At 38.2% G+C, this 16,645-nt stretch overlaps 1 protein-coding gene across 1 annotated transcript; it reads right to left on the bottom strand.

The window, feature by feature from the left end:
* Positions 1 to 282: 282 nt before the first annotated feature.
* Positions 283 to 16,353, bottom strand: LOC101164725 (immunoglobulin-like and fibronectin type III domain-containing protein 1). The gene is made up of 27 exons (XM_020704801.2): positions 16,119 to 16,353; positions 14,847 to 14,923; positions 14,210 to 14,269; positions 12,541 to 12,663; positions 12,297 to 12,436; positions 12,093 to 12,192; positions 11,282 to 11,324; positions 11,023 to 11,194; positions 10,543 to 10,759; positions 10,201 to 10,473; positions 9,769 to 10,098; positions 8,841 to 8,912; positions 8,558 to 8,710; positions 7,520 to 7,651; positions 7,159 to 7,275; positions 6,095 to 6,219; positions 5,794 to 5,935; positions 5,345 to 5,638; positions 3,969 to 4,265; positions 3,613 to 3,792; positions 3,397 to 3,525; positions 3,004 to 3,312; positions 2,042 to 2,124; positions 1,759 to 1,951; positions 1,386 to 1,682; positions 879 to 1,205; positions 283 to 801 (listed from the first exon to the last, which is right to left on the bottom strand). Exons 2-27 carry the CDS (start codon positions 14,890 to 14,892, stop codon positions 797 to 799), a joined length of 4,359 nt encoding a protein of 1,452 aa, XP_020560460.1. The 5' UTR covers positions 14,893 to 14,923; positions 16,119 to 16,353; the 3' UTR covers positions 283 to 796.
* Positions 16,354 to 16,645: the final 292 nt, after the last annotated feature.

Genomic DNA, 16,645 nt, shown 5'->3' with positions numbered 1-16,645 from the left:
TACAAATTTGGTTACACATTTTAAAAGAACAAACATTATTTATTTATGTGTTCCTTTTTTCTTTGTCTGATGTGATCAATAAATAGTTCAGACCCTGACAATCACTTGACCCTTCCCCCTAATTATACATCGAAAATCATCCATCATGTTTGGATTTTTAAAAGTTCTACCATACATAAATAACTCATGTTTGCAATTTCATCTTATCAATCCTTATCCATTTAAAACTGCACTCAGATTATTTCATTATCATTGACCCCACAACACACTGATCCCACACTCATGGTTCATTACGAACAGTTTAATATGGTCATCTTTGATGACATGCCATTCAAAAAGATACAAGAAGCATGAACAAACTCAAACAAAGAAAATGACAGTGGGGAAATAATATCTTTTTAAAAAGCAATGGTGCTCATGCAAATTCAAAACCTTTAGGGTTTAAATTGTCATTATTTTTTATTTGTTGTATGCTTTAAGAACACATGAATATGTCCATACTGTTAAAATAAAAGTAGATTAAGAGACAGAAGATGAAGTATAGAATTACTACCACCAAAAATAAGTTAGTAAATTAACTTACATTGTCTATCAAATGTGGATTTGTTAAACTTTTAATAAACTGTGGTTACTGGTATTCATAAAAAAAATATACAGAAGAATCACATGTTCTAATATATGTTGAAAAAAATATAACATTAATACATATAATAAGCACATTTATTTATCTATTTATTTTTATCCCAACAATGCACAGAAATCTGCATTCACCTGATGACAGATGTCCTTAGTTTGTTCAGCCTAAACGAGAGACAAAAAACAAAAACTAGGATCAGACCTCTTAATGTGACACTGTGTGCGTCCCCTTCCCCACTCACCTCTGACACTGAGGAGCGTGGAGCATTCGGCTCGCCCCAAGCTGTTCTCTGCGATGACCGTGTACTCTCCCACGTCTTTGGGGCCCACGCTCAGGATGGCCAGCGAGCAAACTCCGCAGGTGTTGGAGATGTAATAGTTGGTGTCGGTGTTTAGACTGACGTGGTTCCGGTACCAGGTGATGTGAGGCGAGGGGTTACCCTTCACAGCGCAGCTCATGTAGCATTCATAACCTCTGGTGGCAGTGTGAAGCTTCAAAGGCACGATGAAGGTTGGAGCACATCGCAGATCACAGTCCTTACTTGCCGTTTCGCTCACCACCAGTTTTTCTAGAAGAGATGGCAAAACATCTTAATATATGTAGTAGAAAATGTAGATCTGTCGCACAAAGCACGCACCAGGCATGTGTGGCACGTTCAAGAACGCGCTGAACGTGGGTTTGCTCTAATGCTCATTTCCAAGCCCGTTGTGAACGTAGCATAAAGGTGTTCTCAGTCACACAAACCCACCTTTTTTTTTCTCCGTCCCCCAAGTTGGTGACTCTGAAGGTTCTGAGATGCCCATATCGTTTTTGGCAAACACACGAAAATGATATTCTCTTCCATGTACGATGTTGCAGACTGTGAACCTGTTATTAAACAGCCTGTCAGCCACTGGGGTCCAAGTGCGCTTGGAAGAGTCCAGTTTGGACACTGTGTAGTGGAGGCGGTCATCACGCTTCTCGTCCGGAGAAGGTTCCCACATCACAGTTACTGTGCCAGGAACGTTTTCTTCCAGTTCTACAAGTCCAGGAGGCTTCGGATCATCTGAAAATCATCGTTTATAGATTTGTTACCATGGGAAGTTCAAAAACTTCTAATACAAAACAAAATATTCATATACCTGTTACTCTGATTTCTGTACTGGATGTTTCCTGACCGACAAGGTTTTTGACAAGTATGGAGTAAACACCCGAGTCTGAGCGTTCCGAGATGGGGATCAGCAGCTGAGATGAACAGTCAGAGTTACTGACTGTCACACGCTTGCTCACGAGCACGTTGTCCTTAAGCCACACAATCTCTGGCCGAGGCGAGGCCTGTAAGTGAAAAACAATTCAACTCAAATGCAGCTTGAAGATTCTTACCATGCAATCATTTTCATAACTGCACTGTTATGTAAATGTTACCTCAAAGTTTACAGTGATCCGGACTGAGTTTCCAGCCTTCACCACCATGAAATTCTTCATCCTCTTGGTGAACTTTGGCCTAACTGAATAGATTAACAAAAGAAAAGAACATTTTAGAATGAAAGTTCTCAAATATCAAGAATCAAGCAAATAAAATCGTATGCTGTAGTCACTATAGGGGTTGACCCGTATGGGTGCTGCAGATTTTTGGGTTGTCAAGGCCCATAGAGGGTCGTAGAGAGAAGAGGCCGCATCTTAAAGTGAGCGCAGGTGTGTCTTGCAGTTCCCTTGTGGCTCGTGCGGCTCCCCTTAAGGGATGACATAAAAATAGAACGTACGATTGTTGTGCATGTGGTAAGTGTATTATAAAGTATTTGTAAGGATAATGTCAGTTATGGGCACTTATGACGAACAGATGTCGCACGGTACCCTTACGCCACACTGCAGTAATTACTAAGGTGCGAGTACTGGCTCCTTACTGACCGTCCGCAAATGTTGCACACATGGTGTGCAGGTGACATGTAAGTCCCCGTAGGACACCCAAACAAACTAAGCTCTGATTGTCAGGCTGTAAGCACGGAGCCAGCAAGGAGCGCACTTATCATGTGAACAGCACTAATGGGCCCCTCGCACAGTGTGCAGGGTTTGGTGGATTGAAAAAATGACAAATCCGTACAACACGTCTGCATGTCATTTCACCCCTACTTATTCTTGCATGTTAAGTGTTGGCTACAACCTGTCACCCTTTGTACGACATTAGAAAAGAAATGTATGTGAACCCTCAACGGGCTCACAAACGGTCTTCGATCTTAAAATTTCGTTTGGGCCCCTTGAGATTTGGCCATTTTTATCTTACAGATAAGGGCAGTTTAAGCAAAGGCTTTGATGAAAAATGCGCAGAACCCTCTGGGATTAGAAGGATTTTCTTTTCAACCAATACTTGCACCCAATCATTGACATACCAGGTGAAGGCATGGCAAGGACATAATTGGGAAGCTCCTCCGGAGGACCTTCTCCACCATCATTAGCTGTGATCACCCTGATCCAGTACATCTCCATGGACCTGAGGCCTCTCACGTTGAAGGACGTCACAATGCAGGGGGTGGTGTTGCAGCGGGACCACTCCAAAGAATCTGCCTGCCGAATCTCAACAAAATATCCCTTCGCTTCATCCTGAATCCCTGGTTTCTCCTCAGGTTTGGTCCAAGTCAGAACCATGTTGGTGTAGGAAGTTTCTGTCACCTTCAAGCTCGTAACTTTACCGGGAGGCTCTAGAGTATTATGTCAGAGACTTGATTAGGACTGACAGGTACACAAAATTTCCTCAGCCCAATATCAACAACTGTAGGGCTTACTTTTTGGATCGCGCGCGAAGGCAAACTCTGAGGGGTTGCTGGATTCACCAGCTCCTGAGAGGTTCACGGCAGACACTCTGAACTCATATTCTATACCTTCCACTACATCTCTCACTGCATATTTCCTCCCTAGAAGCAAATTTACAGAAAAAAGTTATTAAAACATACACTTAAGGCCAAAAGTGGTACGAAGTTCAGTAAGGTCAAAACACAAACCTTTTATCAGCTCATCAGCTGCATTGACAACAGACCAGAGATTACTCCCCTTCTTGCGTTTTTCCAACACATAGCCAAGGATACGCGAACCTCCGGTGTTACTTGGTGGAGACCATGAAAGGTTGATGCAGTCGTGGAAAGCACTGAGTACTTGTGGAGGTGTTGGAGGCCCCGGAAGAGCTGAGGAATTGAAGAACAAGAGACTCACGTTGTAGTTTTACTGATTAGGCCTTTTAATATATGTTACTTTTTTCAGTTGTTTTGAGTTTTCTGATGTGTATTTATGGAAAATTAGCAATTTTCCCAATGACTATGATTGAATGATAAAGCAAAATGCCTTAGTTGTTATGACTCACCAAATGTTCCAGCTTGCATATCGTCAGTCTCCATTGCTTCACTTATTCCCTCTGCGGTTACGGCCCGGATTCTATAACAGTATCTCCTTCCCCGGTCTACGTCTGTATCACGGTATGCGGGCCCACCTTTCATTTCCCCTATTTTTTTCCAGGTGTTTCGCCCCACTTGCTGACGTTCCAGCATGTAGCTAATCACAGGTGAGCCGCCGTCATCCTTTGGGGGTCGCCACTTAAATTCAATGCATGAAGCTGAACTCTCGGTCACCTCTGCAGGGCCCTGTGGAGGTGACGGTTTGTCTGAAACGTAAAGAAATGACCTTGAAAACTTTGATAAGACAAAAATATGGTTACACCTGAAATTACAGCCTAATTTACATGGGGAAAAATAATTTCACTCTTGTTTAATCTCAAATTGGGTAGATTTTCGAAGGAAATGATGATGGTTATGGAACGCAACCACCTTATCCTTTTTGCAAATCTTCTCTCCTACTGCGCCTTTGAGTGAACCTACACATACTCAAAAACTTACCAAAAGTGGCAAGGTTAAGTTTAAAACCACAACTAAAGTTTCATTGACCTTTGACTTTAGGAAGAGGAAGCCATCTTGAATAAATAATTAATTAAATGAATAAATAAATAAATAAACTTTTGGATCTTCAACAATTCTAAACTTCCCTTGGGGATTTTGATATATTACCTCCTAACTTCTTGAACATCCCTGGGAAGCTACTTGGGAAAACTTGTTGGAATTGGAAGTTTTAGGTTTTAAAGGTGTTGGCATGGCAAGCTAGCAAAAGTGGCCATTATCTGTTGCTCACATTTTATACTGAAATATTTTGAAAATTTTATACATAAATTGTTGGTTCAAGCTGAATGAAACATTGTGAAATGAGATTTGAACATATTATGAATGTGGACCTCGTTAAGAAAAAGGTCCAATGCGCTCACTTAAGTTTTAATAACATGCAATGATGTGTTTCGCTTTGCTGTCATCGTGACAAATTTTGCCATCACTTTGTCGATTTTTGCACAACTTAACTTAGAAAACTTAGCCCCCGAAATGTAGCCATGCTGCACTCCTGCAGTAATTATTTTTAGCTTTATTAAATCTGGGATCAGTTATGCAAAGCACCAGGTCCTACGAGGGTCTTTCACAGTTATCTGTGTGCGAGAGTGTGTGCATGCATGTTCATGCACGTCTGCTCCTGACTATACGCTTTGCATGTACGATAGAAAAAAATTGAAAATTTAGTTTTTTAGTGCAATAAACCCTTAAGATCCCTGACAACATCCACTTCTTGGTAATCAAATTCTAGGATCCCTTCGGATTTTTGTAAAAAGCAAATGTTATGCAAACATGTCTCAAAACCGCTTACCAAGCACAAGGAGCTTTGAAAGGGCCTCGGTAAAGCCGTGCTCATTCTTGAGCTTGATCTTGATCTCCCCCATGTCTTTCCTCTGACATCTGCTCAGAAGCAAGCGGCTGTGACCAGCAGAGTTTTCGATTTTTGCGCTGCTGTCATCCTGGAGCTCATCACCATCTCTGAACCACTGGATCTTTATGGGCTGGTGTCCAACAAACTGCACCTTAAAGATGGCATTGTGTCCCACTTTGATAGCCAAGGGCTCAGTGAAAGCACAAAGGTCCTCGGGGTTAAATCTAGGGGGATCTAGATAAAGCCAAAATCTGATCTCAGATCATCTCACCACAGATATGGGGGAGATTTGTCTGAATGTATTTGAGCTTTGCTCAGAAACGTCTTCCATATTGCAAAGCAAAAAACAAAGAAACATGCCAGCTCTTTAAAAAAAAAAATCATAAAACCTTTGACGTTGACCATTGCCTCTGTTTTCCGACCGTCTGCCTCAAAACGATATTTCCCAGAGTGATCCTCAGCACAATTTATTATGACTAATTTATGGATTGGTCCATCTTTAGTAATAAAAAAAATATCATCTGAGGATATCTGAAAGAACATGAGGCAAACAAGCCACATTACACCTGAGAATGAATGAGGTTTTTGATTTGCAGACGCTTATACCATAATGTGGATACTATTCTTCATGTTTTCACATTCAGTTAAACTGAACAAGAAGATCTGAGACGTGTGACTTCTGGGACCAACCTTTTTGCCGTCTCTGAACCAGGCTCCCTCATAGTCATCACTGCTGAGCTTACATGTTAACTCAGCTGTCTCATGTATGATCGCGTCCACGTCAGATAAACCCCAGATGAAATGAACTCCTGGATCTGAGAAGAAAACAGTTTTTTCTCCATAAACCATAATCAGGAAGATATATAGGAAGTCTTCAATTTGTAAAACATGAAAAGCAAAAGTTTGTGAAGCAATGGAATTTATAAATACTTGTGGTTAAAAAAATAATATTAGAAAATAAATTAAATTAATTATTTTTGTTTCATCTTGCTGGAACACAAATGGACCTTAAAAGTATGAGTTACTTACCTGATGGAAAGAAAAAAAACAAACTTTTTTTTTACCCAGAGAAAAGTAATCTGCACTCATCCAACCAATGGAGCTGACGTTAACATCAAAATGAAATGAAACTATTAGGATCAATAAGGCCCAACAAGAAATTTGGCTTAGAAGTTGAAGTCAAAATATGTATTAAAGAAGACTAAATGCGACAAATCACAAACAGAATATTGATTTTATTTATGACATTTTTAATTTTAAAAAAATGTCAGTAACTCTAGTGTATTATCCCAGTTGCTGAACAAGCAATAAGTCAAACATCAGTACAAATTCAATAGTAATAACTTACTACTTAGTTACAACAAAAAGTAATAGGTAACTGAAATCACTTTTTTTAATTAGTTACTCACAAAGCTGGTTCTGACACCTTTATCACTTTGACAAGTTGTTTAGCTGATTGTAAACCTTTCAAAATAAAGTCATTTTTTTAAATCTTAAAAATATTTGTTATTTTAAATGATAATATTGGGATCAAATATTACAATTTTGGCAACTATAATAAAATGCAAAATAGAGTGGTAAAAAAAAAAATTGCTTCACCCCTTTAATTCAATACCTAAATCAGTTAATGCATCATAGAGTTGAAATGTTTGGAAAATCTTCTAATTTGTACAAATGTGTCCAAAAGTTACATTTTAACTCATAAAAAGAACATCATCTTTGGTTGCTTATAACAGAATCAGCTGCTTACTCACCAGTGACCAAGTCCTGGGTCAGCGGGCTTTGTTTTTTGCGTCTAACTCGTGTAGAACCACAGCTGACACCTTCAGTGTCCTCAGGGGTGCCATGGGCTTCGGACATTGCAATTTGACCTTTAAAATCCCAACAGGGAGCAGTTTTCAATGTGTCACGACGTTTTCAAGAAAAAATATGTTTGAAATTACTTGAAATAACATTTAGAACAATCTAAACTGATGCTGGCGCCCTTTTAAATCTGACTTCTCACCTAAACTCTCACTCATTGAAGTTGCCGTAGGAAAGTTTTACATTTTTTTAGCAAAACAAAACAAACAACAAAAATCACTTTGCCATAACGCGTCATTTAAAGTTTCTTACCATTGGGCATGTCTTTTGCATTTCCATTTTGCTGTGAATAATTATGGTCCTCACTGTCAAAGGTATCCTTATTTTCATCAACATCACTCAATACTTCATCACTTGCTTGTTCCTTTGGATCTGTATCTGGGACTGTTGGAAGAACTCAGCTTTACACAGCAGAATGTTACCATGAGCTGAAAACAGTTGATTTAGCTGTTGTGAAATAAGGGGCTGCTCACTGACTTTCAAACTAAATTCAAAATATAAAAAGCCTTTATTTAACCCTTGTGCTATCTTAGATGACCCCACCCTTACTTTGACGTGTTCTCCCTACCATGACAAAGGTGGAAAGATTTCATGTAATCCATGGACACAAGTGAAGGTTCACAAATCAATGAAGAAAAAAGGTTCAGCGCACTGTCTAGTGGGTCTAGATGACCCAACTCCCAATGTTTAAGTGCCTAGAATAGCACAAGGGTTATAGTATTTAGTGCTGCCATGAAGAAAATCTGAAATGCAGATCTTTGGGATTTTCCGTTTAATCTATGCAAAACTTCTTCTGATGAAGAAGTTTGACAAAATTAGAAAACATTAAATTAAATTAAGGGAGAAAGGTTCTTGCTGTAACACAACTGCCAAATTTATTTACTTTTAGACTTCTTCTTTTTTTCTCTTTTTGAATGCCCACTTTAGGGTTTATTACAGCAAATCTTCCTATCCTTTTGCATTCTCCTCGCTCACAGCAAAAATCCCCATGTCCTCCTTCACTACACCCATGAACCTCCTCTTTAGTCTTCCTTTAGACCTCCTTCCTGGAAGCCCCGACCTCAACACCCTTTTACCAACACTTTCACTGACACTCCTCCGAATGTGTTCAAAAAATCGTGCATCTCTTCCTTGGCATAAAACCACACTGTTTCTCTTAAATGCACACTTCTACCTATCTTCTTTTAGAAGATCTACTTAAAATCAGAAACTGTACTACCATCATCATCATACCTCCACAGGTATGTTGTAGGACTAACTGTTCCACTCTTCAGTGTTTTCCTTTCCTACCTGAGGCAGGCTCTTTCCATTGAACTCTCTTTGATTCCTTTAGACTTCTTGCAGATTTGTTGCAGTTTTTGATTACACCGATTTGGTTTATTTCATGTTGGCTCATTGCTGGCGATTGATATTCATCTACATCAATACATTCATCACTGAACTCTGGTCAGACACAAAAAAAGATTAAGATACTTTAAACTCTACTAATAACTCTGCAAGTAACACATTGCTACCACAATGTTAACAGGCTAAATTATAGCTCAATATTAAAAATGAAAATGTTTCTTCTCACCTTTTCCTTGGGAAATTTTCACATATCCAGACAAACCTTCATTCACCTTTAATGGGTCTCTGAATTGTGCATCTGTCATGTGTTAGTTAAAACACAAAAGTAAAAGATAATGAGCTCTGAAATCAGTTACATTTACAAAAAAAAATGTCAAAATATATTACTAAATGTTTCATTTAGATTCTTACTTAAGTCACTTTAAGTTCATGTCACACAGCCGCTACGCACATTTTGTGCATATTGCACAGATGAAAATTGGTCATACGTGAATATGCGTGGAAAAAGTGAGAAAAGTTGTGGTCTTTACATGATAATTTAACAGATGTAACATGAATGGACCATGTTCAAACCATGGAAGAAGTAAGTTTAAACCATGCAAAAAACACGTAACTCAATGTAGAACATGAACTGTTTGTGATTAATGGACAGCTTATATGTAATTTATTAGTTTTTTGCGTATCAAGCATCTGCAATTTATAGTGTGTGTGTATATATATATATATATATATATATATATATATATATATATATATATATATATATGCATATATATAAAATTTTAAACAGCTTAAAAACAAATTCACGTAGAGACCCATTGACTGAGACTCTTGATGGACATCTGTGCATATTGACGAATGATGAATGAAAGAGACACTTGAATTGCATATATCACGAGTGTATCACAAAAGATCGAAATTTCATACTAAAAAACTATGCAAAGTGTAGATAGTGGCTGTGTGACACGGTCTTTACATTCAGAAATGTGAAAATTGGTTTGTCCTTGTCTTCCTGGCCCACTAAAAGTAGTAAACTAAGTTTAGACAATATTTTGTTCAGATTTAGCCTATTTGAAATTTAAAATCAGGGTTAAAATAAAACTTTGTTAAAGCACAAATTCTTTACACACTTATTTTCTAGGTAAACATGTCACCTTGGAGAAGCTCTTTCATTTCTTCTTGCTCTGCTCCTTCCTTTGCAGACCACTGATACTCTAATGCTCCAACTCTGATGTCTTCTTCTGAGCTTTTGTCCTCCGTTCTCAAATGTTGGTCAGTTCCATTGCAATATTCCCCATTTATCGTCAGTGTCTTTCCATTTCTGACTTTTTCAGCTGCTTGTTTTACTTTTATAGCCTCTAAAATCTTTTCCATTTCCTCCTGGTTTTTAAGTTCTTGTTCTTTTGCCACGATTTCCAGGTCCGTCTGGATACCACCAGCCAATGTGGTCTTGTGGATAGTTTTCTTGCCACCAGACTTATGATCTTTAAGCATATAAAATACGGTGTATGTTACACTTTTTTCCTTACAATTTACAGCCTTTATTTAAACAGATAGTTTTGCACTGAGCAGTAATGGGGGTTTACCTTCCACTACCAGCCAGGCACTGCAGGACGTAATCCCAGCCACAGCAGAGTAGATGCCTTTGTCTGTCTTGTTGCAGTCCTTGATCATCAGCCTGTGAATTAACTTGTGTTCTGACACAGTAATGCTGTATTTTTCTCCATCCTCCAGGATCAGGCCTTTTCTCATCCATGTGATTTGAGGTAGCGGGTGTGTCAGAACACACTCGAAGAGGGCATTGTCTGCTTCTTCAACGTTTATCTCTTGAATTTTGATAACAAAGTCCACATTGGAAACTGCAAAAACATGATTATATATTAAAGTAGCAACAGCTGAACAGCCTTAATTGTTTTGGTAAAACCTACGTTTAAACTCCATGAGGAGCAGGTCCTCTTCGGTGCCTGCTTGGTTCAGCTTTTGGTTACTGATGTTGATCTGAGCAACGGCAGGAAGACTAGGGTACAGCCCAGACTCATTCTGCTGAGGACCATTACTTCTGAGATCCTGTGTTCTTCTCAGACTCTTATTTCCATATTTCCTTGCTTCATCATCATCATCATCCTCATCAAGGATCACACTGTCCTGGTGATAGCACAGAGAAGTTAAAAAAGCTTCTACATTTTAGATCTTTTGGATTTAAAATGTGTTTTTATGTGTGTGCGAGAGAGAGTTTTTTAGTTTTGTGACGTCCAATATACCTGCAAGCTTACAACCTTTGATTTATGTAAGTTACTTTTTTGGGATTGATATTTATAAGACGTCTGCAGAAGAATAATTCGTTCATATGGGAACGGCGTCAAAGTTATTTCAATTTGTGTTGAGAATAGAAAATCTGGGTTTCATACCCTATGCTTAATTTGTCCTCTTTGCTTCTTTTTCTCTTCAAGCTTCTTGAGAATCAAGTGTAAGTCTGTGATGCCGTTTTCTTTGCAGATCCGCTCATAGTCTTTTCGTTCAGCATTTAACAAGGCGTCCCAGAACTTCTCATCATTTTCTCCACCTGCTCTTTCTTCCTTACTGAAACATAAGAATTTGTGAAGAAAAAGTAAAAACAAATCTCACAGTAATCAGGAAACGTTTGTTTATGAGGTCAATATTTTTTACCTTTTTTTCAGCAGTTTTCTGAAATCTGCAGGTGTTGTTGTCTCTGAAAGAATAAACGTATTTCTAAACACTTTAGTATTTTCCTTTTTGAAAATCCGATCTTCAACTCATGGCACACCACAAGAGCTCAGAATGAATTTTTTATGCTGTCAGAATGGAAACAAATATTAAAAAATCACGTTTTCTTTTTCTCTTAAGGAAGATATTGATTGACATTTTATCCAAATACAAACCTCAAATCCACAACAGATAAGGCTCTGGAGAGCATGTAAATTCAAATGCATGAATAATAAAACAGTTTAATCACACACAAACACATGCATACACATTCAAACCTAAAGTCATTTTAGAGAGACCAATTAACTTGTTAATTTTATTTAATTTATTTTTTTTTAAAGTAGAGCAAAATGAGGTGTTAGTTTTTTTACTGTAAAGTATTCTGGCTGCAGTGCAATGTCCTCTCTGCTGTTTTGGGAGCATGTAGTCCAATGAGAAGAAAACTCAAGGCTTGAAGTTAATTAACCCTTGTGCTATCCTATGACCCCCACCCTTACATTGACGTGTTCTCCCTACCATGACAAAGGTGGATAAAGGTGGAAAGATTCATGTAATCCATGGACACCAGTGAAGATCACAAATCACTGAAGAAAAAAGGTTCAGAGCAGTGTCGTGTGGGTCTAGATGACCCAACTCCCAACGTTAAAGTGCCTAGGATAGCACAAGGGTTACGGTAAGAGACACGATGCTATAAAAATGGAAGAAAAGAGACGTGTTCAACGCATGTGAGAAAGCTGCTGCATTAAAGACTTACCATCAATAACACTCAGTGTTGTGGTGCACACAGCTTTTCCATACTCATTTACAGCAGAGCATTTGTAGGTATCACTCTCTGTTGCAGTCACTTTGTAAATCTGGAAAAGCAAGTAAATTGATACATTAATAGAAAACCTGGCATTAGGTATCCCTCTTAAGTTTAAAAATATATTTTAGATTGAATAGTGGCAGAGTCACTCACCTCTAATATATGCTCTCCAGTGGATTCATCATATTTTCTTTGAAATTTCTCCTTGTCTGTGATGGTTCCCTTGGCACGTCTCCATGACACATCTGGTTTTGGGTCCCCGGTCACCACAGCCCTGAAGACAGCCAATTTTCCTGAAAGAAATGTTCATGAACCAACATTATTTCACATCTGAGTTCCTTAAATAAAATCTTGAAACTAGTATAGCAGAAGTTCTAAGTTTTCTGCAGGAAAACACCTTCTGGGATGGTTACTGGAACTGGTTTGCATTGAAAGTCTGGAGTGCTTTTTCCCTCTGGCAGGCTGGCAGAGTACTGGGTGATCATCACTCCGGGAGTCTTCGATCTTCTGCGTATAGCAGCTGGAGAAGGCAAAAAAAAGTTCCCTTAAATTAAGATAAGAGACCTGTAACACAATATTCAGTTACATGACTTGAAATGCTGTTACTACTATATTATCATTGTTCTTTTTGTAATCATTAATACTTCCTATTTTGCTACCACTAGATGTCAGTAAGGTATAGATGTAAGAGATGTAATGTGTGCAGTTCTTGTATTTTCAGTTCTGATATGTTGTATTACATTTTTGAAGATAGATTTGTGGTTTACAACTTTATATAAGGTTTATATCAGGCCAGAAACGATTAATTAAACAAAAAATGTCACTTTAGCACAGTTGCCATGCAGAATTGTACCGTGAATGTTTTGTACCTATCTGTAAATAGCAATACGCGTGTTGAATATGCACATCATCAGGTTTTGTAAAAAGGGATGGGAGCAGACAAGATTTCTCTTCAACCCAGTCCTTTTCAAGGACACAGTATTGTTTAACGTCTTTTTAAACCACTGTGTTGATTTTTCATTTGTTTTGTGTTTGAAAAAAAAACTAAAATGGATTTTTTAAGATTTCCTACATATTTTTAGCATAATCGGAAAAGGGTGTTCGTTTAGTACCGCAAAAGCAAAAAGGGGGAAAAAAAACTGTCCCTGTTGTCCACCAAAACCAGTAGGTGTGTTTAGATCAGCCAACACACTGCAATAGCTTTGCAAACATAAAAAATGGAAAAGAGCTATTTCATTTGGTTATGTCTCTGTGAATGAATGTGTTTGTAAATATCCATGACAAGTCATTTACAAGAGTTTCCTGATATGAAATGTTAGCAACTACAAAACAAACAAAACAATTTGAGTGTTTAAGTTATAAATGTGAAACTATACTGAAAGAAAATTACAAAAATACAGATCTTTTCTATTGTTTCACTTGTTTAATTAAGCCTGAAGTAAAAAAAAAAAATGTTATGTTATGTTTTTTAGTATCAGTTGGGATGAATTTTATTTTGAAATCCCAAAAGTGTCCAGATATCATCCACACACTTCTAATGTTTGACCGGAGGAACATTTAAAACAAAAAGCTGATGTCATCTCATATTTCACTGATCTCCACGGAGACAAACCTAATTTTCATCTGCTCTAAATTAGCTTTACAGATTCGTTTAGCCAACACGTTTGTGTGTCGGAAAGTTTTACAGATAGACTGCAGGGACACCCACTGGAGCATATTTAAAAACACGTGCACAATGTCACCTCAGTGATCCACCCCTCCTCCAGCCATGCTAAACATTGTCTTATCAGGCTTTGGAAGTGCAAAGGACTGCACAGAAGTTGATGAAAAACAACAATAATCTGCAGATTCACGGTGATCTCACCTCAAGCAGAGACAGTGGGGCTGCCTTACAGGTCGTGCTACTGCCAGCACCAGCATGAAAGCAGGACGTGTCACACTCAGACAAATAGTCAATAACACCCAGGGTACTATTTAATATTTATCCCATCATTCATGTGAATGGCCCTGTCTCATTAGCTGTGTAAAATATCTAAAAGCAGTTGGGTTGAGGCTCTCTTTTTTACCTGTCTTGTTTCCCGACACCTCATTAAAACGTTGAATATATTGGTGAACGAGGGAGAAACCTAGGAGTAAAAAAAATAAAAAAATACATCAGTCAGAGAAAACATGAGGGAGCAGCACTCTGCTGCTGCAGGACATGGACCAGTGCAGGGCCTGCAGATATATAAATCATGTTACCAGGAGTTGGGTCTGGTGTACACAGTCAAATTGCTAGTTTGTACCTTGCAGGGAATTTCCTTTTGTGTGTGTATTTGTGAAGATGCTATTTGAAGCATGAACAACATTTTCGTACATAAAGATAGTAAGAAAAGTGAAAGCCAGATGAGACTTCCTCTGTTTTTACAACTTACAAATAATTTGAAGTTTCAATGTTTATAGTTTTTAGCTTTTATTTGGTTCTGTCATGTGACAGAACCACATGAAAACATATGTTGTCATAGGGAAAGAAATCTGAATTCTCTAAAAAAAATAAAAGCCTCGGTCTTTGGCATGATTTAGAGTCCTCTGTTGACCCATTCTAACTGTGTTTCACCCTTAAAAATACATTAGGAGAAAATAAAAATACTTTAAGATGTAACTATTCGTCTGTTTACAAATACATTCTGAAAAACATAGAGGATACCAGTTGTGTTACTGTACATGGTCTGTTGGAAGATTGGCTGGAGTTCTTCTCTCTTTTCCACATCTTGGCAGTAGTTATTGGTTAAGTGGATAACCTATAAAATATAAAAGGCAATATGATTAACAGAGCCAGTGAAAGAAAAAGGTGCTATATTTCTAATCAATGATTATTTTCAATTATGACTCCCATTTGCTCTTTGGCTGAATAAAAATTTGTTTTCCAATCTTAGTTTTCATTATTTGATTGTCCGTGTCATTTAACTGGCTTTTATTATATTTAGCTCACATTAGGTCAAAAGCATAAAAAAATAGCAAGAACGCCAAGTTTTGTATCACCTTTGTGATTTGACCTCCTTTTAGAATCACCTTTTTTATGACCTGAAGATGATTAGCTCCTGTGAGCTTTGCATTATGGGAAAACACAGATGCTAGGAGCAGAAATATGACTGAATAATGATTCGGGCAGTTGGATAAGCTTGGTTTGGTCTCATTTGTAGTGATAATGAGAAAAACCCAGTGCAAATGCATTTCAAAAGCTACCATTGGACAGACAAAAGCACACAACTTAACCCTTGTGCCATCTTAGATGACCCCACCCTTACTTTGACATGTTCTCCCTACCAAGACAAAGGTGGATAAAGGTGGAAAGATTTCACGTCATCCATGGACACCAGTGAAGATCACAAATCATTGAAGAAAAAAGGTTCAGAGCACTGTCTAGTGGGTCTAGATGACCCAACTCCCAACGTTAAAATGCCTAGGATAGCACTAGGGTTACAGTGGATTTATTACTAACTATAAAGGAAAATTAAATCATCAGTGGTTGACTTCAATAGATTTGTTTAATTGAAGTTATTTGGTCATTAGAAGAAGACTTAAGAGACAGCTTTATTTAGAGATTAGATCATTTAAATCTAACTTATGATCTATTCTTTTTGCATCAGTTTGAGAAATTAAACATCTAGTAAGTAGCTCAATGTTAGTAAAGATTAACATTTATGGATCCTTTGGGTCTCGTTTGTACACATGCAAGAGTCACCAACCCTGTTTCTTGTGGGCTACCGCCCTGCTTGTTTTGCAGGTAACCCTGCTTTAGTAGATTTTTTTTTTTCATTCTGTGCAAAAAAAGGTTACAGGCGGTTGAGCCGCCCTGCTCAACCACCTGAGCCACCTAAATGTACAACTTCCCACCCACAGATTAAAAGAGTAAACTTGATTAGATTAGAAGAGTAAACTTGTTGTAAAGACATCTTTGGTCACACACAAAAAGAGAACAATACAGTGAATTACCTTTTCCAGTTGTGCACTCACTTCCACTCAGGCCGATTTACAGATGCAGTATAAACCTGCTGCCTCTTGGAATTTACTGAATATCAACTCCTGAGGGGACTCAAATCTAATTTTGCTGCCTGCAATGTTGTTGCCTCCAAAGGTACTGTGGGGAAAGTCTTTCTCTGATCAGGCAGATAGATGCTGAGGAGGAGCGAGTTGTTATTAAGGATGATTGGGGTAGGGGGGTGGGAGGGGTGAGGGTCTGTGGATGATGTAAGATGGGATAAACAGCCAGAGGTAGAGGATCGGGGCGTCAATGACAACCGAGTTGTGAGGTTTGTCTCTCACGGCGCTAATTACCGGGGACAGTCTTTCATGGAAGCACAGCTGACACTGTTCAAAGTGTTTTATGTGATTTCAAACTCCAACACATGTCATCACACATAGATAGAACAGGGAGAACAGAGTTGTTGTATTTGTTGTTTTTTTATCCTGTTAAACAGTGTTAACAAACAGGGTAAAAGACTCTGATTGGTTCCTTTTCA

The sequence above is a fragment of the Oryzias latipes genome, chromosome 7 (assembly GCF_002234675.1).
Source record: "Oryzias latipes chromosome 7, ASM223467v1".
NCBI lineage: Eukaryota > Metazoa > Chordata > Actinopteri > Beloniformes > Adrianichthyidae > Oryzias > Oryzias latipes.
The sequence above is the reverse complement of the archived record's forward strand: the minus strand, read 5'-3'. Positions and strand labels throughout refer to the sequence as shown.